The 26122-nt window shown below is 49.4% G+C and overlaps 1 protein-coding gene across 1 annotated transcript; it reads left to right on the top strand.

The window, feature by feature from the left end:
• The first annotated feature begins 3069 nt into the window (after positions 1-3069).
• Positions 3070-11245, top strand: CXCL14 (C-X-C motif chemokine ligand 14). The gene is made up of 4 exons (XM_010981721.3): positions 3070-3387; positions 3562-3667; positions 7343-7456; positions 10059-11245. Exons 1-4 carry the CDS (start codon positions 3324-3326, stop codon positions 10072-10074), a joined length of 300 nt encoding a protein of 99 aa, XP_010980023.1. The 5' UTR covers positions 3070-3323; the 3' UTR covers positions 10075-11245.
• The last annotated feature ends 14877 nt before the right edge of the window (positions 11246-26122 follow it).

The following is a 26122-nucleotide window of genomic DNA, read 5'->3' as shown; positions in this document are numbered from 1 at the left end:
ACTACACATTGCACTCCAGTGGGCAGGGCATGTGTGCTGTCCTTCATTGTACCCTTGGGATCCCCTTGAATCATGTAGTACCATTGTACGTGCAAAGAATTACCTCACCCACATGCACCTCCACCTATTCAAAGACTCCCCGCTGCAGCTCAGTAGAAGGTCTGTGCCTTGAAGTCAGAGGTCAAGCCCCCCTTTCCTCTCCCAGTTGAGCAGCTTCACCCACAGACCCACTGGCAACAGGGGGCCCCCATCCTCTCCTAGACCCACAGCCCCAGAATTGCTCCCACAAACAGGGGCGAGCTCTGTTTGCAAAGACACAATGGCTGTATTTTGCAAACCAAAGATGAGTATACATAGACTAAGGCATATAATGGGGGAAAAACACTGGAGTGTCTGACCTCTGGTCTGGCCCAGGAAGTTGGAAAACTTTGGTCCCTATTTTTAGGGCCAACTACTTTTTCCCATTACAGCACAGTGTCCATGATCTCTGGTGCTGTTAGATCCTGCTTAATTAATCAGCATAGTCTTGAAACAAATGTGATAGAAATAACATTTTGTTAATAAAAAATATATTTCACATGCTCTGAAAAAGCTTGCTAATAAAGAAATTCCTTTTGCAAAATAAAAATGTATTATATTTTTTGGAGGGTAATTTGCATTAAAAGCCTTAAAAATGGGCATGCCCCATGGCCCAGCGATTCTATTTCTGAGATATGATCCAATTTTTAAAGGGCTACCGCAAAACTGAGCTACAAGAATATCTGTCACACAGCACTGCTTGTAAAAGTTTATCATTCAAAACAATCCAAATGTCCGGCAGGGAGTAATTACTTACAGTAATTACGGTGCATCTGTACAACAGAACACACTGCATCCAAAATACTTATAATAGTAGTACTTATTGAGCACTTACTTTGTGCAACAGACCATGTTAAAAGCTTTATATGCACCACCTCATTTAATTCTCACTATGCTGTAGGTACCATTATCATCCCCATCTCGTAAGTGAGAAAATCAATAGCTAAAAGAGTTAGGTCACAAGCCAAGGTCACACAGCTAGTAGCTAGGATTCACACCCACAGTCTGACTCCAGACACCAAGCTCTTGGCCATTATACTATATGACCTCAAATAAAGCCATTAAAAGAGATAATGGAGAAGCAAGACCAGTCACATGGAATGATGTTGATGATACAGTGATGGGTAAAACAAGCCAGTTATTAAACAGGACATTCACACTGATCCCATTTGTGCACATGCATGTAAGCAAAGATAGAAGGGTTTGCAAAGATAACACTGTAGCATCTTGGTGTAGATTGTTGAGTGGGTTGAATTGTGTATATATTTTTTATGTTTTCTTCTGCTTTTGTTTTCTGATTGTTCTATAGCAAACATGGACTACTTCTGTGTTAAGAAAAAATACTTCTAATTTTTAAAAAATTAACATAAATGCCAAAAATGACTCCCTTGCACTCATCCTCTGTGCAAACCCAAGTGTCCAGCTGTTGGTCTTGCTTTAATTATAGCAGGACTCAGGATATGCTCTAAAGCCAATTCACAGGTTCTGCTGGCTCTTCACGGCTCAGCTTCCCCTCAAGGCAGCCAAGGCTCTCCAAGTGGGAAGAGACAGCACAGTCTTCCCATTCTACCCCTCAGCAGCCTACCCATCCCCTCCCTCCAGGATCTTCTCAGGCACTTGAGCCGCCAAGGGGCTGCTAGGCTGACTCCACAGAGCTGTGTGAGCTGGAAGAGCTTGGCAGCTTCTGATCTGGCTCCAGCTCTGGCCTGGAAGCCAAGCCCATGGACCCTCGGAGCCTGAAACACACCATCTCCTGTCGCTGGGTCTGTTAAGGAAGCACTTCACCAAGAAGTGAAGGGCACACAGGTCTGAAGGAGGCTGAGTGGCACAGGGATAGGAGCCCCAGTTTTGCAGCCACATGTACCAGGGCCCCTCCTGACCTAGTCACCTGCTTTCTGGCTATGTGATCTTCGGCAAGTTGTTTCTTCTCTCTGAGCCTGTTCTCATGCCCATCAAATAAAGAAATTAAAATAGGAACTTGGAGGGGAACAAGAAACAAAAATTTATATACCTCTATAATATATATTACATATATAAATAGTGATGCCAATAAGTAGCATTTCCTGGGCACCAACTGCTGGTCACTCTGTCTCTGTTAAATATTTTCCATGTATGATCTTACGAAATTTTCACAGCTGCCCTATGACAGGCACTGTGACTACTCTCGCTTTACAGATGGTGAGACAAAGGTTTAGAGTGGTGAAGTCACTTGCACTGGCAAGCAGTGGAGCAGGAATTTCTACAGCCATGCCTGGGCCCACACCACCACACCACACAGCCTGGCACAATTTCTAGAACATGGACTTCATCCAGATGGTTATTATGGTCATGTTTCCCTGCTAGGCCACTGCCTAACTTTGGAGAATGAGGTGACAGTGAGGACCACCCCTTCCCCCGCCTTCTCCCCCCACCCCCAGGCTTCTGGAACAGCCAAGGGGCCACATACTTTTAGAAGCCTTCCTCTTAGAGTAACCAAACCTCCCCACACACACTCTTTGAGCCCACTTTCCTACTGTACATCCTCCAGCGACCTCCCTCCAGACCTCCTGGCCTTGTACTCTGGCCACCAGGGCTGCTGGCCCAACAGGGATTGCTCACGCCCTAGGAGTCAGGCCTGCTGGCACTCACACCTGGCACCTGCCCCAAAACCCTTTTAGGTCTCCTCAGAGAATCTGGGCCGCGGGCCTGGGTCTCCCAGAGGCTCAGAATAGCAAGCCAGAGGGAATCACTCGAATCAGAAAAGCAGTGCCCTTAAGCAGCCTCTCCGGGGTCACTGGTTGTGTGCGGGTGCTGGAGCCTGGGAGTGCAAGTGTGTGGAGAGCGTGTGTGGGAGCGCGAGAGTAGCGGCTGTGGGTCTCGGTGTGCGAGTGCGCGCGTGGCTCCGACTGTACGCCTCTGTGATCACGGTCCCGGGGCGCGCGGCTGGCGGGGAAGGTCTCCTCCCCCCACTGCGTTGAGAAATCTCAGTGAGTCACCGAGTGGTTCTGCATATTAATGAGCTCACTCGCAGCGAGGGCAGGAGCGGATTTAAAAGAGGCCTGAGAGGGCGGAGGGAGGCTGTGGAGAGAGCCGGGAGCCGAGCGCAGAGTGCAGCGCTGTCACAGCCCCGAGGCTATCACCGACGGGCGCAGCGGGAGCCAGTGAAGTCAAGAGGTGCGCTTCGGGCAGAAAGAGCAGAGCCGCGCGCAAGGACGCGCGGGCGCCCTCCCAGAGTCCCTGCTCCCGCGCCGTGCCCCTCGGCCAGCATGAGGCTCCTGACCGCAGTGCTGCTCCTGCTGCTCCTGGCGCTGTGTGCCTTGCTCGTGGACGGTGAGTGCTTGGAAGGTCCTTTGGCGCCAGCCTGTCCTGCCCTGGGGAACCTCCAGTGCCAACTGCTAGGCTTCTGGGGATCCCGGAGGCTGTAGGTGGGCACCGAGGGTGGTCAAGGAGTTGCGAAAGAGACCCCGCGCGCAACTGAGCGGCTCCCTGCGCGCTCTCTCTTAGGGTCCAAATGCAAGTGCTCCCGGAAGGGACCCAAGATCCGCTACAGCGACGTAAAGAAGCTGGAAATGAAGCCAAAGTACCCGCACTGCGAGGAGAAGATGGTTATGTGAGTTCTTGCGCTTGGCTGTGGGCATGTGCGCGCTACTTTTAACCCGGGGCTGGGGCACTGCTTAGGGCTGGGTCGGGCTAACAAACCTTTCTCTCAGCCTTTAAAGAGCCTTTATAAATGCCCAGCGAATCCTTAGGACGCTGGCACGGCAGTCTGGAGGAGAGTTTGAAAAAAGGGTCATGGTACTGTGCTCCGGAAACAGCCTCTCTCCAAGGAGTTGGCCCTTGCTAGGATTTCGAATGGGCTGCCTAGGTGTTGCACTGCTCGCCTTTCTAGGGTGATCAAGAATTAAATGGCTCCCATGTGCCAACTTAGAACACCCGGATTGAAATGACTCAAAATATGCCCAGAACTATTAAACTTGCACCCAAACTGTGAAGCGTGCTGCCTTCCTGTTACTGGAGAGAGGATTAAAGCAAACATTGTCTGAACTCCTCAGAACCTCCTTTCAGAAACTTTTTCTGATCGGGCGACCACAGCCAGTCAGTTTTTGGCTTCTAGAGATTCCATTTTCAGAATGATCCTTGCTCTCCCGACACTAGCTGGACTCCTGTGGGTCCCCGTCCTAGGGAAAGGGCTCTGCTGGGGTTAACGTGCCATGAGGCTGTAGCCCTGCTTGGTGGGGATGCAGGGAATATTTTAAAAACTGGGGCAGAGCGAGAGAACACTGAGTTTCCTTGCTCCTCTGCCTTCCCAATTAACCACTTGAGGCCAGCACCACTGTTCCCCATCAATACCCTCTTGGCCAGGAAGGGAGCCCTTGGCAAAGCAGCTACCAAATATCTGCCACTGACCATTGGCCCCCTCTTCCCCTCCCCCAGAAACAGGACACACTTTATTCTCAGTCTGGGCAAGTGCCTCCCATTCACTGGCCCTGCTGGCCCCAAGGCCTCCACACAGTGTCTGCCGAGGCAGCTCCCACCCCTCACCACCACCTGGGGGCTGCACAGTTGGGCTGAAGTTAGGGGAACTCAGAAAGCCACTGGGCCTGAGCTGAACCCCTCTGCCTTCCTTCCTGGACACCTAAATTAACTTCCTGTCCCTGCCCCTCTGCCCTGCCCCTTGCCTTGCAGACCCAGGTTCAGAAAAACTGCCAATAAATCCTTTTGGGTGGCAGCCAGAGGTCACACAGCTGAGGGAGGAGCTGCAAGCCCCTCAGGGTTCTCAGTTCATGGACTGAGAATGACAGGGACGTTGCAAGTTAACTTTGCACTCAGTGCTGAAAAATGCCCCACATGCCAGGCTGAACTGCTGGGTCCTTACAGGGAGGAGGAGGGGGGTATGGAGTGCAGTGACATCTCAAAAGGACAGAACCCCCAGTAAACAGGGGGTTCCTCTCTTCCGTGGCTATACTTTTCAGAGTAGAGAGGAAACTGACAGCCAGGCAAGTGCAAGAGAAAGCTTTATGTTGCCTTGTGAAAACTTGCAGGGGTCTCATGAGATCCATACACAGTCACCCTCTCCTAAACCTCCAGCCCACACCCAGGAACTCACCCCCAACCCTGAGGAGCTGGAGATCTTCTCCCCTCTCAAGCTCCTAAGACTCTCCAGATCACACGAGGGACCAGCACTTTTTGCCAGAGCCAGTTTTCAGCACCAAAGCTGAACTAAAGGAAATTTTCCAGCTCACCCTGAGTCACCCAGAAATCTCTGATGAGGCTGGGGGTGCAGCCTGCTTTGTAAGTGGGAGTCCTTGTACCCAGAAGGGTCCAGGAGTGTCCAGATTCTAGAAAGGGCAATTTGTGTCATATACCCACCAAGCTTTTAATGGAAACCCTTGGCACTCCAGAACCACTGAGGACAGGGACAAAGGACCCAGAATTTCTCCGTAATTGCTGGGGGCAGAAATCCTGTCTTCACCCCACAACCAAGTTTCAAGTCCCCAGATTATGACAGAGCATTTGAGCACAGTGGTAAGGAAGGTTGAGCATGCTCTCCTTCTGCCCTGACCTTCAGGATTTGGGAGCCTCAGCCTGCACACTGACCCAAGTGAGGAAGAGATTTTTTTTATCAGGCTTGGCCACATCTTTTCATTCCAAGTGCAAAAGCAGCCTTGTAGGCAGAGAGCAATGCATGGGCTAAATTCCTGCAGTGACTAGGTACTACTAGGGAGGAGAACTGGACTCCGCTCTGAAGCCTGGCCCCATACTTGAGACCTAGAAGGAGGTACCAAGGGAGTGGTAAGGACAGGTCTCATAGAGAGGACCAGCAAAGGCAGAGCCTGGTCACCTGGCCTTAGCACAAGACTTGTCCCTGCCCTGGGAAGCTTAGGCCATGGTGAGGGCCATAGAAACAAAGGACACCAGGAAGGGAAGAAGAGAACAGATTGCCCAGAAATTTTCAGCCCCTATACAGGTGGCAAAATTCAATTTTCTCTCCCTGTCAATTGGGAGACTAAGAATTCATGGCGACCCTGCTCCATTCCAGAACTCGGCCTGTACGCTGACATCTTAATGTTAGCAACCTGTGGGGTACTAGCTGACCTCTCTCCCTCCCTTCCCATTCTTTCCACCCCAACCTCCAACTGCCTCTCTTTGCCCCCTCAGCCCACTCCCCAGCACCCAGTCCACCACTATACCTTGCTCTTGCTGTGTGACCTCCTCACCTCTCACCTTACACTTTGCCATGTTCTCTAGGTGGGCCCTTATTCTTGAACACCACCCTTCCTCCCCCACCCAGAAGCTTCCTCTTAACTCCTGCCACCCTGGCCCAGCCCTGGCTGAGATAGACATAGCAGTTCTGGGCAGCAGTCTCGCCTCCCCTCCCCCTGTCCCAGGCTGAACCTCACATACTAAGGTTTCTCCTTCTCCTTGGCCATCCCATCTTCCAGGACAATTACTAATAACAGTAACTATTCATTGTGCTAGGCAGTTTGCATAGATTCCAAATTTAATCATCCCAATAACCTTAAGAGGTAGGTCCTATTATTATACCCATTTTATGGATGAGCAAACTGGGTTCAGAGAGGTTACCCAAGGGATTCAGACCCAGGCCCTACACTCTGTCCAGTGCCACCTGCTTCTCCACCACGTGGCTAGGCCTCCTCTGGGAGTTGGAACACTGGCTGATAGAGGCCTGAGGGTGGTCTTATTTTCCTGCCCAGGGTGAAATAACTGGGACTTCGTGCTCAGGAATCAAAATGGGCTTCAAGGCCAACAAGATTAGCTTCAGAGTCAGCAAATGCCCAGCCTCAGAACAATCTGCAGAGGATCAAGGAAACTGGGGTTTGAAGGGTCAGACAGACACCATAGCATGTCCAGACTCTGCTGTGGATCTCCTCATATCCAAGAAATGAAGTCTTGCCATGCATACTTTGCCGGCAAAGTTCAGAGGAGCTGGAAGTGTCCCCTGACCTTTGTTCCCCAAGGGAGGCATGAGTGCTGTGAGCAGCACCCTGCATGGGGATGGGGTAGGGGGTTCTGCCCCAGACTCTGGGAGTTCCAGGGGAAATGTGAGAGCCAATCACTCTGTACTGGATTAGACCCGACCATGGAGTCAGAGATTAAGGGGACAACCTTCCAAAGAGCCAGGGAGTGAGCAGATGGGTAGGGTCCCTTAGAGGCCACAGTCTCTCAGGGTCCTAATTGGGACAGACCAGGCCGACCCACAGGCCACACTGAGGGGCTGTCATTCAGGCTTCTCAATCCTCCATCCCCTTCCCCTCCATTTCAGCATCACCACCAAGAGCATGTCCAGGTACCGGGGTCAGGAGCACTGCCTGCACCCCAAGCTGCAGAGCACCAAGCGGTTCATCAAGTGGTACAACGCCTGGAATGAGAAGCGCAGGTATGCCCCACCGCCTCACCCTCCTTCCCACGGTCCAACCAGACCAGATCCTAGACCTCTTCCAGGTCATCTAGCCCCTCTAATGCGTGAACACCCACCACAGTAGCCGCAGCAAGCAGATACCCAGACACTGCTTACATACCCTCAGGGGCAAGGAACTCACCACTTGGCAAGGCAAGCTAATACTCTCTTGGATAGCCATAAGCATCGAAAATGTATCCTTCTGTAAACTAAAGTTTGTCTCATTCTAACTTTTATGTAAGAGTCTTGATTCCTCTCCTTATTTAAATAACTAAAGTTCTCTGACCCCCAATTTCCCTCTGTCAAATGGCTGGGCGAGCACCTGGCATGGCTCTCTTGGTGATTTGTGTGGTTTGATGAAACACAACTGCTTAAGTGACTGGGCTTCTTAACTATAAAGCTGTGGTTACAACCACAAGATGAGGAGGATAACTCTTTGCCAACAACATAGTCTCCTCTCAAGGTGCCCCATGCCCCCTGCTGCTCAGAAATCTGATAAACTCCTTCCCCTTCAGGTACAGGGAGGGCCTTGAGTTTAACCCTTTAAAATCAAAGCCACTCTTAACTTCAGGTGGCAGCAGCAGCCAGATGACCAGAGCCCTGAACCAAACCCCTGCACCAGATCCCTGCCCTCTATGGGCTATTTCCCCATGATCAGAAAATAGCTTCCCAGCTCTGATCTCCTGGGGTCCCGTTTCTGGCCTCAGAGAGGGAGGCAAGTTCCTGGCTTCCCTATACTACATAAACGTGAGTCTGTCCTGGAGTAGACCGGTCCTCACATATTCAGAGACTGTTTACACCTGTATCTGCACAACCAGGGAAACAGGTTTACGTGTACACACACACACACACACACACACACACACACACACAGAGCTGAGTTCCACAGGAGCTGGTGCCTACATCTCATATCACACAGCAGGAAAACCAAGGCTAAGTGGGGATGGAGAGTGACTTGCTTGGGAGCACAAGGCAGAAGCTAGGTCTCCTGGAGTCACCTTCTCCTCACTACAGCAGTTCGCAGACCACCCCTCTGATCTCCTCTCCCCTCTACCCTCAGCAGGCCCTTCCCCGCTAAGCTCAGCCCACGACCAGCTCTCCCACAGCTGACACTTGGGCCCAACCCCAGTACCTGAGCCTTCTGTGCTGCCACCAAAACTGCCTCATCTGCAATTGCTTGAAATAGAAACTGATGAGAGCAAGAGATTATTTTCTATGAATCTAATGGGAATGAAGCCCTCTTTCTGGTCAGGGCAGGCAGCTCACATGACAAAAGCAGGGCATGTCCTGTCCAGTCCTGTCCAGTCACCCTCCAGGCCCTGCGTCATCAAAAGTGGAACGAGGCTAACTACAGGGCCAGTTCACAGAGGCGTTGGCACATCTTCATAAGGTTGCTTTGCTGGGAGTCACTCAGGCTTCTGTGCACTTGGCCCTCTTCCCCTCCACCTGGGCCACTCCTTTGATGAAGAGGAGGCAGGTCGGGGCCCACATAGCCCTGCTCTTTTTGCTCCTGCGAATTCCACTGATGAGAGCAGGAAGGGCACCTCCGTTATCAGGCCTCTTATCATTTCATTACAAAATGAGTTCATCCCTCGTCTTTAGAACACAGGGCATCCTGGAAGAGGATGGGGCATTCCCTGTCCTCCCTGCTGCCCCTCCCTCTGTAGAGAAGGAAAGTGTCTCCGTAGAGATTTGAGATAAAGGAATCATCGTGAAGTCCTCTTTGCAGAGAGAGAAAGAGAAAATGCTGAACCTCGGACAGAGGAAGGAGGAGGCAGTGGCCGGCCTGGACCAGAGCTCCCAGCAGCTCAGAGCCCAGAGCTTCTGGCTGGCACCAGGAGCAGCCCCAGCAGGCATCTGACTTCAGTGCACAATTACTCAGGAATCAGGAATGAGGCAGACGGAGCCTTGGGCTGTCTGCATGTGAACTGTGGCCCCACGGCAGCCATGAGGCAGAAGAGAAGGGATTCCAGCCCCTAAACAGAGATGGTTTGGGAGGTGAGGGGGAAGGTCAGTTTGGGAGTGCCACGGGCCTGATAACTATCAGCCAGAGGAAGTGACCTTGAGCCACAGGCGTCTGTGACAGCCCCAGCCCCACTAACCACCCTTCAGGCAGTGGCTTCTAGAACTGGCATTTTTTTCTGGAGGACATGTATCTTTGGGCAAAATACAAAGAAAGACACAAGCCCAAATGGAGAACGAGGACGCCTCTGCCCCTGCCCCTCCCTGCCCATGCTGGAGAGAGGCTTCGTTCCCACCACAGATGTTGAGTGTTCGCTGGGAAGACCTTAAGTCTCTTGGGCCTCAGTTTTCTCATATACCAAGAGGGTTTGCTTCCTAGGGCTTTGAGGATAAAACAAGACTGCAGAGTTGGAGGCTGTTTAGAAAGGACAAAGCAAGGTTTGGGTGAGCTTTTGTGCCCATGTGAGGGCCTCCTGTGAAATGTGCCCCTGCTTCTCCCGGGCTCCTACAGCCCTGGGAGAGGCACTCCCCAAGTCCAGAGCAAAGCAGCTCAGACACTGGCCTGTCCATTGCCTGACTCACATCCTGAGCCACTAACACGGGTGTTTTTTCTTCCCAGGGTCTACGAAGAATAGGGTGAAAAATCCCTGATGCGAAAACGTCACACCAGTTGGGAGACAAGCAAAGGACTTTGCAGATTAAAAAAACAAATCCTTTCTTTTTCACAGGCATAAGACACGAATTAAATATTGTTACAAAGCACTTTTTACTGAGGGTCAGTTTTTACATTTTATAGCTGTGTGCAAAAGGCTTCCAGATGTGAGACCCTTTTCTCTTGCGCTCCAGATTCCATCTCAAGCTGCTTTTTACCGAAAAGGGGGGAAACTCATGCCTTTCCTTTGTTAAAAAAGAAAAAGAAAGAAAGAAAGAGAGAGAAAAGAAAGAAATGCTTCTTTGTATTTGTCCAGACATCACTGTACATCTGAACTTTATAAGCGCCTGGGAGGAACAGGGCACTTGGTTGAGACATTTCATAGCAGCGTTGCTCCCTTCGTAGCACAGGAAGCTTCCGCTCAGAGGTCCTGGCGCCTCGGCACAGCTGCCACGAGCTCTCTGGGGCTCATGGTCAGTCACAGCCGCGGGGGTGGGGTACTCAGCAGTGGCAAGCAGGGCAGATCTTGCTGCCTCTGTTCTTTGAGGAGCTTGAGTTTGGCTGCCAGAGAAATGTGCTTCATCCTCTCCGGTTAATTTTTACACACTCTAGGAAATGTTTCCAAGATTCTGGGATGGCGAAGCAGACGGTCCTTAAGGAAGGGGTTGGGTCCTCTCTCCAACCTGAGAGTATGTGAAAGATTCACTGCTTCAATATTTAATGCTTTGAAAGCACGTGAAGTTCCCACACTGTTAGCAAAAACCTTGGGAGAAAACAAAAATACACAAATCCATGCACAATATACAGCTACAGACACACATGCTGTCGATGAAGGAGAAGCTTCACAGCCTGTTTCTTTCCCTCATGACAACGGAACATGCAGTGCTAAAGCAATCTATCTGTGACTCCCCGTGTAATTCTTCAATGTTAACCTGTGCAGTCCTCTTTTGAAAGCTAAGATGACCACACACACTTTCCTTTGTAAATACACTCTTAGGAAGGCCCCCTCCACACACGCCCCTTCAGTATATGTCGCCTTGCACTCCTGTGTCATATGCGATGTAAATGTCAGAAACCATTAGCATTGCATGAAGGTTTCATATTCTTTCTGAGACAAAAAGAAAAGTAATAAAATATATTTGAAATGTACCAAAGTTCTAGACTACTGACTTTTTTTTCTATTTAATTGAGCCAGAGTGACAATCAAATGTTTACCACATCCTGAATCAACCAGGACAAATGTATTGATGGGGGAGCTGTTGAGATCCCCAGGATTCCAGTGGGGCTCGGGCAGGGGCAGGAAGTGCCCACCGAGAGGCTGTAGGGCTCTGGAGCCAGGCTGGCTGGGAGCCGCAGCCAGGGCAAAGGTGAGGCTCAGTTTCTGCCCCTGCAAGATGGACATGAGAGTGCACACCTCATGGCACTTTTGGGGACTGAAGGAAGCAATCCACATAGAGCGCTCAGGATACCAGGGCCCAATGAGCACTTGGTAAATGTGAGCTCCTTTAATAGCCACAAGACAGGCCACTTTGCGCTCTCCACAAACCGCCCATAGCCCCGCATCTCACTGGATCCCAGTCAGCCAGCCTGAAACAGGCTCCTCTGTGCCTGCCCAGGTCTCCCACACTCCGCAGGGCTGCCAGAGGGGATACACCTCCACCCTATCTGCACTTCTTGTCTGCTACACCAGGAACCAGGAGCCAGGCACCCCTGTCCCTTCACCTCTGAGGATGGTATCCTGGCTCTGCCAACACTTATGGGGACACATGGTAAGCACCCCGCCCTCACACATCCTCCACAGAGAGCTATTACAGCCTTTCCATCACAACCACAGCCTCATCCCTGGCAGTGCCCAGTTCCACCAAATGTGTTCCTGAGGAAACTGAGGACCAGAGGGGTTAGGAAAGTTGCCCAAGGTCACTCCTCACATGGCTCCAATGGCCAAGCCTGGCAGCCTTTTTGCTGAGAGGAGCAGGACAGGGTGGGCCAAGACCATGCTGAGCCAGGGCAACTGTGAATGCCCCGTGTGAGGCCACTTTCCCTTCATCATGGAGAAAGAAGGGAGACTGGAGAGGGAGGCCCCGACACCCACAGACAGAAGAGGAGAGTCCCAGTGGCAGGGGAGAGCAGGGGCCAGGCCCCTCTCTCCCAGAGCCCTGACCCCTGCTTGGCCCCAGATCAGCACACCACTGGGGCCTCACCAGGGCGGGACTGCTATAAGGAACCTAGCTAAGGGAGCCTTTTCACCCTCACCCTTAAGTCCCCAGCCTCCCCACGCCCAGCCCAGCCAATGCAAAGGCCGCCCCATCTGCTGGTTGGACAGCACGGGGCATGGGATTCATTGTGCCACTCCCTCCACTTACTCTAAACATGCCCACACCCACCTCCCCACCCTGGCTGGGGGCTCTATCCTGCCCGTGGTTCTAGGACCAGGACTACCTCCTCCAGCCCTTGCTGGCCCATGAGTCCCCTCACTTATCTGACCTCCCAAATCACAGATCAGATTCCTACTAACAGTAACAACATCCCCTCACAGTGTGCCAGGCACTGACCCGGGCACTCGCCCTTTTGCTCCTCCTCCCCCTCCCAATAATGCTGGGTTGTAGGTGCCCAGACAAGGCACACAATGTGCAGGGGAGGCACAGACAGTAAGGAGGAGAGCCGGCCTTCAGGCCCAGGTGTGTTGGAGAGCAGAAGGAGCGGTGGTTTTGTGTCTAAGTGTCTCATCCCCTACAGAGATCGTGTGCCCCTGGGTGACCTGGACCCTGTCCTCCAAAAGATAGGTATTAGCTGGACCACTAAGAATGGTTCTCAGCCCCTACACTTCACCAAACACCAAACAAAGGCCCTGTGTGCCAGGAACAATGCTTGGGTCCAGGGAAGATGCCCTTTCTCCTGCTTACAGAGCTGTTTCCTGTTGTTTTCCTCCACTGGGCTTCCCAGCAGCCCTTTGAGATGTCCACCCACCACATTCCAGAAAGGAGAGTAACTCGAGTGCAGCAAAGCAAGGCCAGGCCGACTTTCCATGGGGCTCTCCTGGGCCTCCCTGGGGAGGGGTGAGTCTGCTCCTCTGCCCACAGGCAGACCAGGCTCCACATGGCCCTACCTTCAGAGCCAACACTTTCTCTCAGACAGGCATGCTTTGGGATCCAAATGCCAGGTCCCTGACCCCCACTCTTCCCATAAGCATGTCCTGAGCAGGTATGCAGTAGTGCCCCAGAATGACACCAGGACAGCTCCATCTTCGGAGAGCTTCAGCCCAGCTCTGCTGCTCACCTCCTCCACCCGGCCAAACCCTCCACCATGGAGCTTTTTCTGGTCACCTCAGACCCAGGGCCAGGACCACCTACATAATAGGGGTCAGGACCAGCTACATAACTTCAAGGCCTGGTGCAAAATAAAGATGAAAGGCCCTCTGTTCAAATTTTAAGAATTTCAAGATGACAATAGCAGAGCATGAAGCCCCAGTACAGTACAGGGCTCTGTGCAAGTCACATGTCACAAGCCCATGGACCTACACCTCAGATAACAGCTCTAACACCCAACTGGACAGCTCACCCAGACCCTGACTTATTACATGTCTTGTACTACAATTTAACACCTTTGTATTAACTAGAACACATGAGATGTGTTCTTAGAAGCCAAGGACTATGTCTTACCCTTCTTTGGAAAAACCTCTGGAACCTATGATAGCGCTTAGGATACACTCAAACACCATGAACTTATCTTGGTGTTAGGGAGCTCTCTAAGAAGGTGCTTCCTGCACTCATCCACTGAGCCAGCACGGCGTGCAGAGCGCTGTGCTGAGCACCGTGGGGAACAAGGGCTTGTTGAGGTGCTGTCTGTCATCCTCAAGGGCAGAGTTCATCACTCATGACCCAGCTACTACTCCATCATAAAGCATTTCCTGTGTCACACACTGCTGGATGCCGGGGACGGCCCCTCCAGAAATTCCCAGTCCACAAGGGAGATGAAGATGCTGCCTGAAGCTGCCTGTTGGTCTAAGCACTAAGCTAGAGGGCCACACAGCAGACTCTGGGGGCACCCCAAAGAGGTGTCTCACCCCATCTTAGAGGAGGCAACCCCCTATCAATATCAGTCAGTCTGGAGAGGGCTCTTGGCAAACTGTAAGTTGTTCTTCATCAATGACAGGAAGTCCTGACTCCATCCTGTCCCTGACATGGCCCGTGGCTCCTGTGTCAGTGCGCGATGAGACAGGCCAGCAAAGACAGACAGCGCCAGGCCAGAAGTGGAGGATGTGAGGGAATCCAGAGGGGCCTCAGGAATACCAGCCGTGCCCCAGCTGAATGTCCAGGGAAACCAGGCACAGCTCCAACCTCCGCTCCCAGTCCATCCATCAACCTTCCTCTCCCTCTGCTTGGCCTCCTGACTGGCCCGCAGGGAACTGTGGCTGGGGCTTCCCCCACTCACGGGCAAGGAAGCCCACTACAGCATTTCTGTTCACCCTCCCACGTGAGGAAGACACCGTACTGCTTTTAGAGCCCGTAGGGTTCTTCCCTGTCCTCCCCTTTTTGAAAAGTTAAATAGATATTCTTGGAGAACATGAACGAAAAATACTGCAAACAATATCAGTAAACAAAGAATGCTGAAACCATCAAGTCATCAACGGCTGCCGCCACCCTCCAGCGAAGACAAGCCTGCAGCCCAGCCTCTGCAGCCACTCACAATGGTGCACTCTGAGGGGACTTAGAATAATGAAGGACAAAATACTGGCCCTAGATAGCTAGATGCTTGTCAAAGGAATGAATTCAATGAGCCCAAATTGTTGCTCCCTCCCACAAATGGGAAAGCACTAAATTCTTTAACTTGAGATGCCTGGTTTTCTTTAGATAACAAGTAATCTTTTATTGTTCCAACTACCTGGTCTTTGTTGTAAAGCTCCTATATATCCTAGCTCTTCCCCTACCTCTTCAGAGCAGTCCCTCAGAGCGATCTGAGAGGCTGTCATCCTGGCTTGGGTCCTCCTGCCAAATAAAACATAACTCTCAACTTTTAGGCTGTGTATTTATTTCAGTCAACAAGAACATTAAAGAGGCAATAAAACCTAAAGCAACTTTCCTACTTTTAAGGTACTATCTCCCAGCTTCTGCCATGCCAGTCCACTCTGATCCACACCACCAGAGGGCAGCAAAGAGCGGGTGGACTTCAGCCAAGGCTCTCCAAGATCCCAGAGGCTGTGTGAGAAGTGACCATAGGGACTGGTACAGTCCTTGCTCACTGTGAGCCAGACCCTGTGCTGAGACCTTACATGCCTCATCCCGCTGAATCCTAGTCACAGTCATAGCAGGGGGTGGTGTGTCATTTAGCTCCACTTTACAGATGAGGAAACTGAGGCTCAGAGAGGTGAATACACTGCCCATATTCACAAAGCTAGCAGGCAGTAGACACAGGATTTGAACCCTCGTGTCTGGCTCCAGAGCAGGGCTGTTGCTCCCTGAACGACACATTGTCTTAGAGAGCCCTCACCCAGGCCTTATTTTTTGAGGCCTCACCTGTTATTTACTGAGTAGAGATTAATCATCCAGTTAACTTGGGCCACACGGCCAAAGAGCATACCCAGGTTTGTTTTGGGTGTGCCTCATATTGTCTTTCAGAAACAAGACTAGCTACATGTGCTCCTCTAAGGGTTTGACCCACTCATCACAACTGTGGAATGGCTGCTCTGCCCCACATTGGGTGGGCACAGATTCGCCTGAAGTAGAAGCAGCTAGAGATCTTTCTCACTACCACTAAATAAGCCGAATAAGCAAAATGACTAGGATACCAAATTCAACTCAAAGTTTTCATTAGAAACAAGTTGAAACCGTCAAGATGTTGGTTTAAAAAAATTAATTCAAAGCTGGTTTTTAATTAATCAGCCTGGTTTCACAATAAGGAGAGCTGATATTCTGGGATGAGAAGCAGGATGTCTAATAAGATGCAGATGAGATGCTCATCTGATATTCAAGGTTGTTCCCCCTGGAGCAAAAGGGAAGGTGAAGTGACAAGCTCTTTGTTTCAACCTATTGTTTTGTTGAAAGCCGCCCTCACACAGGAATCACTTCTAAATCACAAAGGCTTTTGTCCCCCTGAAATAATGGCCTGCAAAGACACTGGAGTTCACTATTTGCATTAGTATAGCCAAAAAAATAATATTATAAGCCAAGAAAGTTAAGAGAGAAAGAACATCCTTCAGTTCCTTTATAGCTCTTCAGATATCAACCCTGCTGATTCCCCATAATTTAAGGGGCACTTAAGTAAAAACAATCACAACAGCCACAACCAATATTTATTGACTGCTTTCTCAACCAACTCTATGATTAGCCCATTTTACAGCTGAAGAACTTCAGGCTTAGAGAAGCTGAGTAACTCGTCCCAGGTCACAGCAGGGCCAGCTGGTCCTGGGCAGGGGTAAACCTCTGTTTGGACCTAGGTAGGGTGACAGGATGTCCTGGCTTCCCAGGACCATCCTGGCCTAGGATGGCTGCCCCGGGGTAAATCTGAAGAGGGTTCCCTTTCATGCTCTTAAAAGAGTCCTAGTGCGGTTGGTAAATTATATGATCACCCCACTTTCAGGGCCCAACAGAAGAGTAGAGGGTGTGGGATTGTGTGGTAGCTAAGAAATGGCCAGTCAACTTCTCCCCTTGGACAACCCAAGTGAGTGTGGGCCTTTGGGAAGAAACGGTGACACTTAAACCCCATAGAGCGAGCACCTCACAGAATCTTCCTGGGTCATTTCCCGGTTTCCCTGTTCCACCCTGGCCTCCCTCCCCAGCTCGACAAAGATTGGAGCTGATGCTCGTGGATTGTTTACCGGGGAGTGCATGGCACTTTGCCGTCCCATCTGCTGAATAAGGACCCAAATCAAAATCCCTGCCCCCCTCTCTGTGTCTGTCCACATGAGATCCCCCTGATGTAAAGTATCAGGCTCTGGTTTCAGGAGAACAAAAGTCAGCCAAGCAGCTGTACCTCCCAGAGGACTGAGGAATACCTCTCCTTGACAGTTTGGTTGGCATGTGCTGTAAGGGTCGGGGATTAGCTACTTCAGACGAGTACTAATGGGATATGGGCCTTTGACATCTTATTCCCCTAGAGCCTGGGGAGGGCTGAAGCATATCAGGAAGCAGGGAGAAAGCCACGGAGACCTAAAGGTGCAACCCCTTCCCCACACACCAGACCCCTTCGAATGCCGGCTTTGATCAAGTCCAGAGTGTTTCCCACTATAAGGCTGCTGACTCGCTCCCCTCCCTGAGCCTGGGTGGGCCTGGGGTGGGAGAGAGGGCAGAGTCCCAAGATGCAGGCCATGCCAGCACCTCAGCCTCTCTGAGCCTCCTGGAGCCCAGACAGCTTTAGGGGGCACATGAGCCCTTTAGGCTCACTGATTCTATCCTCCTCATGTTCAGCCCTTGGGCTGGCATTCTGCTCTGAGGTTTCAGGATACGTCCAGCTGCCACTCTATCTGAGCTGACCCACCCCAGATACTAAGGGGTTTTCTGCACTTCCCACCAAGTCTGTTCAAAGAGCCCCTCATAAGATAGATACACAGAAGGGGCTCAAGCCCCAGTCCAGTGTCCACTTCCCACTGTCTGTGGAGCTGAAAATGCAAGCTGTGAGCCAGACAGGCTCATTTAAACCCTGGCTCCTCTCCTTAAAAGCTGAGTGACTGTGAGGAAGTCATTCCATTTCTCCCACTTAATTCCTCCCAGTCCCAACTTTACAGGGCGATGTTGAGCATTAAAGGAGATAAATGTCAACACAGAAAGTAAGCAGTCAATACGTGGTAGCTGCTTACTGTTATCATCCTGCCTTTAAAACATCCAAGGGAAAACTAGTTTTGTGCCCTGTGTTGACCTGCTTGGCTTAACATCACACCTATTAGGCATCAAAAGTCCACAGCTGGGGTACATTTCTATCAAGGGAAGTTGGAACCTTCTGTGAACTTGGGCAAATTTCTATGCCTCAAGTTTCATCACTTGTAAAATAGAAATAATAATAGTGTTTAATCTCAAAGAATTTTTTTGAAATACTAGGGGAGATAATTCAAGTAGAATATGTAAAACTTCATGTGGCACATAGGAAATGAGAGCTAATAATACAATAATTTCATGTTACAAGAACATATTTAACAATCTAAGGACTCTTAAATCTGGGGAAGGGGGGAACACCTTAGAATCTAGTCCTACCTTGTATCCAATAGTTAAATTTTTTTTAACTGCTTTTGGATCCTGGGCCCCCTTGGAAAGCTGATAAATGCTATATTTCCTTTTTCCTGAAAAAAATGCTCAGACTATTTTGTAAACAATACCAGGAGATTCTTGCATTCCTTTGAAGTTATCTTTATGGTTCCTTGGACTCCAGGTGAGTAATTCCTGCCTTAGATCATCCCAGACCAGGCCTCCAGAGCTGCCTGAATGCTTCCAGTAACAGGAGCTTCACAACTCAAAAAGCAGCTCACTCTGTGGCTGGAAAAGTCCAAGTGCTAAAAAGGTTTAAAATTCATCCCTAAAATCAGGATCCTAAGAGAGGCTTCCTGAGGACCATCTCTGGAGCAACACAGAGGCAGCATAATATCTTTTACAGGTGCCAGCGCATGATGTTTTTGGAAGGCGGGGCTCACGTTGTGACATATCTGACCATCTCCAGGCTAAACTTGCCTGTCTGCTCAGCCCTTTTCCATCCAGGGGACACCCCACCCTCCTCAAACTCCCTCCTGCGTGGCTGTGGCTAATTTCCTTTGTCAGGACATTGTATTTTCATTAACCACTCCTAAGTCTGTGCTACTGTTCTTAGCAATCTCATCATATCCATTAAGCAGGCATTTAACTGATCCCCAAGGCCTCATTATAAGGACAGAGTGTCAAGCCACACAGACCCACATTCCATCCTTGGGTTTGGGCACCTGATCTTTGGAACCTGAGCCCACCACTTTACATTCGTCCCAATTAATTATTTTCTCACTGATTTCTTCCCTAGCCCTCCAAACCTTGGGGGAGAGCCTGGCTCACATTCCATCATCCAGTGTGTTAATTCTGTCTCTCAGTTTTGAAACATTTGCACCTCCTGTACAGGATGAGAAATCATTGAGACCTGCGCATCTCCCTGTCTTCAGTTCACGGCAAGGTGCCTGACATGTGTTCTCATTTCCCCTTCACACCAACTCTATGAAATAGGCATTGGCATCGATACTACCACCCCCGCTTTATAACCAAGAAGAGAGTCTGAGGAAGACTCAGTCACCTGCATAACATCATCCAGTTACCTAGTAGCCAAGCCCAGATTTCAACCCAGTCCTGTCTGAGCCACACTCTCTCACCCCACCTCAGCACGTCTATGCCAAACAGCACTTTTCTAGATACGTCCTTCTCTCCAGCTAGGTTGCAGGATCTGACAATAGCGAATAGGTTTTATCTCTGAATTCTCAGCCCCTAGCAATTACCTGGCATAGAGTAAGTGTTTTATGACTAGCTGGGGAGGGAAAATAAAAGAAGGGGCCACTGTGGTCACTGTGGACTAGTCTGAGAGACTGCTTCTCGGAGCTGAGCCCTGAAGCTCAGGCTCTTCTTTCAGAGAATTTATTCTACCCTGTGGAACATCAGGCTACACTGTCATCCACACATGACCAGAAAGTTGTGGGTTCCCAGCCCCCAGGACCATGTTGGCCCTAGGACAGTGACATTCATTCAGCCAAATCACCGGAAAGCAGACTGAGAAGAGTGGGCAAGCATCCCCCCCCCCACCACACCCCTGTCCACCGCTAAGCCCAGCCATGGGCTCTCCGAGTGTGCCCCCCACCCTCCCACCACAACTGGCCTCCCCAACGCAGGGCTGCGTTTTGGGAGGGAGATGGTTCCAAAGCCTCTAGAGATTTCTCAAATGCTCTTGACGGGACAGCCAAATTCCTGACTAACTCAAACACTCTTTTTCATAAAACAGATTCTCCGGTGAACTCAGAGTACTGAGGGCTCTCGCTAAAGAGAAGAAGCTTAATAGACGATACCAAACACCACCACTGAAGACAAACTACCGGCTGGGTGTTGAACTAGTTTCGTCCACACAGCACCATTTTCCATGCCCCTCACGGCATACAACCTCTTGTAGGCCTGTTCTTTTTCCTACAGGCTGCAAGGCCTCACTTCTGAAAAACGGTGAGCAAGAGGTCCACTAAACATTATCTCTGTGGGGTAAAAGACTTAAAGAAAGACCCAGGGAAGGCGATCTGGGCTCAGCGCCCACGTGAAGGCGAAAGAGCGAAAGCGCCATCTTGTGGTTATTTCACAACTTGCATGCTGCTTAACTTACCACTTTCTTAGTAACAACATCCGAGCATCCCGCTCTTTCCTTTGAAGGCCCCTTCCTAAACCTGTGAAACCTGAGGCGACTGTAAATCATGACACCCACCCCGACCCGACCCGACCCCCAAGAGTAGGGAATGGGAGTAATGACCCAGAATGGCCAGAGCGCAGCATTCTCCCCCCCAGCACACTGATTGGCTGAGACCTGAACACATGACCCAAGAAAGCCAATCAGGGACTTTAAAAGATTTAGTAGGTGGAAGCGGGATACAGAGGCTTCCCTTCACTTTGATCACAAGTCGTAAAGATGTGGACTCAGGGCCAGGAGGTCATCTTTAGGAACCTTTTAAGAAAACCTGCCTGAGAACACAGCCAACACACAGAAGGAATCAAAGCAGAGAAACGGAGGGACAGGACCACGTGCACATGGGTTAGCCCTGGATCTAGCTTTGCCTGAAGTTGTACGCAACCCTCTCTTACCAGTTACAGGAGCCAACTTATTCCTATCAAGAGACATAACATATAAAGGAGTGTGTTTCCTTAATAAAGGAAAAAAGAAGGATGGGGCGGGGGGGGGGAGCAAGGTCCAGGTGCATGAAATAATACTTACATTAACTTTATAAATAATAAGGCTTTTAAAAACAAATAACTATGAATAACAACTCTATTGAATTAAAAACTGAAATAAAAATAATTACATACTATAATAAATTTTAAAGCCATGGATTTTCAACTGAGCTAAAATTAAAAGCTAGCGTGGAAGAAAGATGTCCACTAAAAGGTCAAAAAGAATTGATTGCTAAGTATAATACACATTTTCTAAGTATTTTGTATTTTTAAATATCTCTTTGCAGCCTGTGTGGCAAAATGGAAATATCCTCTGGAACTGCTGAATAAACCCTTTATGCCAATAATCCCATTTCTAAGACTGTCCTAAAAGAAGAATTCCAGTCTAGGAAATGAATACTTGTATGGAGATGTTCACTGAAGCTCTGTTTACCATAGGTGAAAATAAAGAAATACAAATGAAAGCAAACTCAAAAGGTTAAGATACAATTGCGTATGTTATGGTATGTTGATTTCACTAAATATACATAGCCAGGCAAGCTGTTCATATGCCAACTATAGAAATATTTATTCAAACATTTGTTGAAGACCAACAATAAATTTACTCAGTTCTTATTATGGGCTATGTATTATACATACCTCATATAATTTAATCCTAAAACAATTTAAATGTTAGGTACTTTTTTGCAAACTCTTTTAAAGGTGAGTAGTCTAAGGCTTGGAGGAACTTACAACTTTTAGTGAAAGTGACAGATGAATTTGAACCCTGGAGTCTAAGTCTCAAGTCCACACACACGCCCATTATGAACCAGGAGAGGCACTGAGGAGGTCACCTGAGTGCCATGTGTAGACAGCACATAGCCTGTGTGGGGGATGTTTTGTATGGTTAGCTGTCCTTCCCAGCTTATGTTCCAGGCGGAGGTGAAGGGAAGGGCCCTTATTGGGTCTACGAGGGGTCAGGCACCATGCGAGGTACTTTGTTTCCATGGTCTACATTATCCCTTACAGTGATCCCTAGGGGAGGACCTTACAGTCCTTTATTTCTACGAAAGCTGAGCTCTGAGAGAAAAAGAGGTTTGCTTCCAGTCAGGGACATGGCCCCTTATCCATGTGGGTACAGGAAGATGGACAGGAGAAATCACGGAGACCTGCTCAGTTGAAGTGGAGGGTATGGGGCTGGGAATGGCCTAGGGGGCTGTGAAAGTCAGGCAGAGGATACCTGTGCCCAAAAACCTGGAATGGGGAGAAGAGTATTATATGAATGGCTGCCATGATTGCATCCTTACTCTGTGCCAACACTCTATGGTCATCTCACCTCATCCTAAGAGTAGGCCTTCAATCTAGGCATTATTAGCCCATTTTACAGATTAGGACAACCAGCAAGTGAGTAGCACAACCAGGCTACAAAACTAAATAACAATCCACGCTCTCTACAGCACAGCACGTGGCCTCTCTGGAGCCCAGCACTCTCCACACCTGGATGGCTAAATCCATGGCACATCACCAAACAGTGGAGCTAGAGGGGGGCTGGGGTGGTGTACCCCACATCGTTCTGGGGAGGGGATGAGGTTCTGCATGGCAGCAGCACGGCTGGTGGGAGACAGTAGCCCAGCTCCCCACTAATTGTCTCCCTTTGTGTGTTCAGTTAAGGACTCAGAAGAAACCAATCTTTGTGTCTTTTCATGGTTAAAATTCTACATGGAACAGAAACCTCAAAGCAGCCACCAAGCCAGTCTTTGTTGGGTTTCTAGGCAGTAAGGATGCTGCATCTCAACACTTGGTGCTCAGAGAGAAAGAGGCTCAGTTATTCAAAGGGAAACTCAACAAGAGCCTTTTTCTCCCAAGTCCTTGCAATTTTGGACTCACTTTTAATCCCCGGAAGAAACGTTGGATCCCTTTTCTCCTCCACATGGCATCGTTGTTCCTGCAAGTTCAGAAACTGTAAGTGGAAGATTTTCATGAGTTGGGTGGTTCCCATTTTCTACCCCATCCTGGTAGAATCGGCTTGCTTTTAGGATCCTTGAAACCTTCATTTCTGAAAAAGCTCAATACACTCGGGGGGGAATAGATAGATATAGATATATACATAAACACACACACACACACACACACACACACACACACAAACACACACACACACACACTTGAATTCCGGTTTCAAAATACAAAGAAATACATGCATTGTAGTTCCACAAACAAGCCTTAACTGCATTCCTCCAAAATAAGGTGCCAGGCAGGTTTCTGAAGAAGCCATTCAAAGGGAGGTTTGGCTTGTCCTAAAATAGCATAGTTATCCTTAAAGAAAAGCTAAAAGCAGGTTTAGATGCCTGGGTTCCCCAAATACCCTCTTCCAGGTAGGAAAGGGGCATTTCCAGCTCCTTGAAGAATAAACAGGTTCTAGGTGCAAAGATCTCCTGCCTTTTCTGGGCCCTGAGTTCCTCTCTGAGCCAGTCATCATCATCAGGACAGTCTCTTCCAGAGAAGCGAAAATGTGTGGGGTCCCCACTGGGATTCCATCAAATCCTCAGGCTTCCCGGAGAAGAGGAACGCTATTCCCACCCTGGAGGTGTGGCACCTGGAGCTCAGAGAATATAAAGAACCCCAGGCCAGCAAGTGGCAAAGCTGGGGTTGAGCCAACACCATCAGACTGCGGTTTGAGTTCTTTTTGCCCCAGCCCCCTGCACCCTGGCCCCTCTGAAAACCCCATGCTCCTTGGAAGAGAAGATCTATAAACCTGTAGATTAGACTGTGGTGCTGACGTGGGAGATTCTGCTCCTTCTCTTAGAGGCTTTCCTTCCACTGAGCCACAATCAGGCTGTTCCCAAACAAATGTCCTCTCACCTCTCTCCTAAGACAAGGTGGGCCTCCAGACTCTCTCTTCTTTATTATTCCCATCAGCCAACCAATTGCACACAAAATCTTTGCTCAAGGATCCTGGGATCCAAAGGTGGCAGTGGTTCAGTCATTTGGGAGAGAGGTTTGACTGAATATTGTCATCAAAAATGTCCATTTCTGGAATACTACTCAGCTATAAAAAGAATGAGATTTGCAGCAACATGGATGAACCTAGAGATTATCATACTGAGTGAAGTAAGTCAGACAGAGAAACAAATACATGATATCACTTATACGTGGAATCTTGAAAAAAAAAGATACAAATTCTATTTATAAGCCAAAAACAGACTCGCAGACATAGAAAACAAACTATGGTTACCAAAGGGGAAGAGGGGAGGGAAAAATTAGGGGTTGGGGATTAACAGACACACATTACTATATATAAAGTAGATAAATAACAAGGTCAGGGAACTATATTCAATTTCTTATAATAACATATAATGTGAAAGAATCTGAAAAAATATATATATGTATATATATGTAAAAGTGAATCACTTTGCTGTACACCTGAAACTAACATTGTAAATCAACTACAATTCAATAAAAAATTTTTTCAAATGCCCATTTCTGGCATCCTACAAAATATCTGACCAGCATTCCTTAAAGGGGTGGTACACTCAAATGGGGCAATTAAAGACAATTTAATAAAGGAAAATCAGTGGTGTGCTGGGGCCAGCTCAACCAACCTATGAGAGTGGATGGATTGTTACATGTTCAGAATTTTTCTAAGCTGATTATGAAATTGTTGGTAACTGGATGGTGGAAGAATTTACACCACAGAAATCAGGAAATGATACAAATCAGGGTTTGGTTTGGTTTGGTTTTTCCCAGAGAGCCACTTATTAAACATGTACCAGCACACTCCTGAGAGAATTTATTAAAAGGTGGGCAAAGTTAAGGAAAGCCAAAAGGGATAATGCAGTCCCCTGGGGTTAGGGACAGTGGGGAGCTGTTAGCAACTGAGCCCTGAAGGAGTGAGAGTGACAGCGTAGCTGGAGGGGAGGGCTGTCCACAGAGCCCTGGAGAGAGCCCAGCCAGCAGGGCAGGAGATGGGAATGAAATACCCGAGTCTCTCCCATTCCCACTTCACCATTTCTGGCCAGTGCCTGCCACTGACTGAGCCCACCTGAAAGCAGAGGGTGAGGGGGCCCCCAGTGAAGCCCATAATGACCAGCCTCTGGGTAGCATGCAGAAGAATGAGAGGGAGAGTAGATCTGGGGGCACCCTGTATCCAGAACAATATGCCACCAATTGTTTAAAAAAAGAACATAGTCTATTGCACAAGTACATACCTACACTTCCAGAAGAGCCCCCAAATAACTGGCAACAATGGTTACCTCCAGGGAAGGATGCTAAGCAACTAGGGTCAACAGACTTTCTTTTCATTACACTCCCTATCATATTGTCTGACTTTTATTCCTGTGCATATATTATCTCTTTAAAAAGAAGTTAGTTTTCTCAGAAAGCACTGCTTTACACATTTGGGTGTCCAGAGCTCTCCGCTTCTTGGCACAGTAACTGGCTGCCACAGTGCATGATTTCAGGGTGCACCATCTGCTACGGAGAGACGCCTCCCAGAATAACACAACGCAGCAACTGGTCAGGAACAACGCTAATGCTCCCATGACACACGGTAGGATCTGCAATGGGGGAAAACATGGACTTGGGAGTTGGACTCTGCTCCAGATTGGTTCTGGGAACCGGGCAAACGCTCTGACCTTCAGGGCCCTGGACTGCAATGGAAGAAAAACACCACTAACTCATTGGGGCAAAACTGGGTTGGTTTGGGGGCCAAGGAGATGGGATTTCCTTCACGGCAGAGACATTGCAATCCCCATCAAGGGACTGGAGAACTGCCCTCTAAGAGCTTTTCTTTCCAAGTCTTTTGCACCCACCTCCCGGCCTTCCAGTCTGGAAAAGCCTTGCAGGAGTGAGTAGATGCCTTTGGGAGGTGGGTGCCAGGCTCCACCTTGTGGCTGCTCCTTGGAGGCGGCAAAGGATTCCCAAAGTGACCTCAGGGCTTGCAAGGGCCCAGATAAAGACTTCACCCACAAATTCACCCGACTCCTTTGACACCTTAGCCTCCTCTGCCCTCGCTCCCTTTCATCACTATCACCCCTGCAAAGATTAGCTCAGGTCCCACCTGGGACCATGACTGCACATCGACTTCCAAAAGCCCCTCTGCTGATCAGGAGGGAGCCCCTCAGAGGCCCTCAGACAAGGTCACTTCCACCCGCTGAGGCCCTCAACAGGACAAAACACCAAAGCAGAATGCTG

This window comes from Camelus dromedarius, chromosome 3, assembly GCF_036321535.1.
Source record: "Camelus dromedarius isolate mCamDro1 chromosome 3, mCamDro1.pat, whole genome shotgun sequence".
Lineage (NCBI taxonomy): Eukaryota > Metazoa > Chordata > Mammalia > Artiodactyla > Camelidae > Camelus > Camelus dromedarius.
This window is presented reverse-complemented; position numbering and strand designations above follow the sequence as displayed.

Excerpts from the sequence above, each read along its gene's own strand:
- CXCL14 (XM_010981721.3), top strand. The coding sequence starts at position 3,324 with ATGAGGCTCCTGACCGCAGTGCTGCTCCTGCTGCTCCTGGCGCTGTGT. Across the intron at positions 3,388-3,561 it reads GTGTGCCTTGCTCGTGGACG|GGTCCAAATGCAAGTGCTCC; the intron begins GTGAGTGCTTGG and ends GCTCTCTCTTAG. Across the intron at positions 3,668-7,342 it reads TGCGAGGAGAAGATGGTTAT|CATCACCACCAAGAGCATGT; the intron begins GTGAGTTCTTGC and ends CCTCCATTTCAG.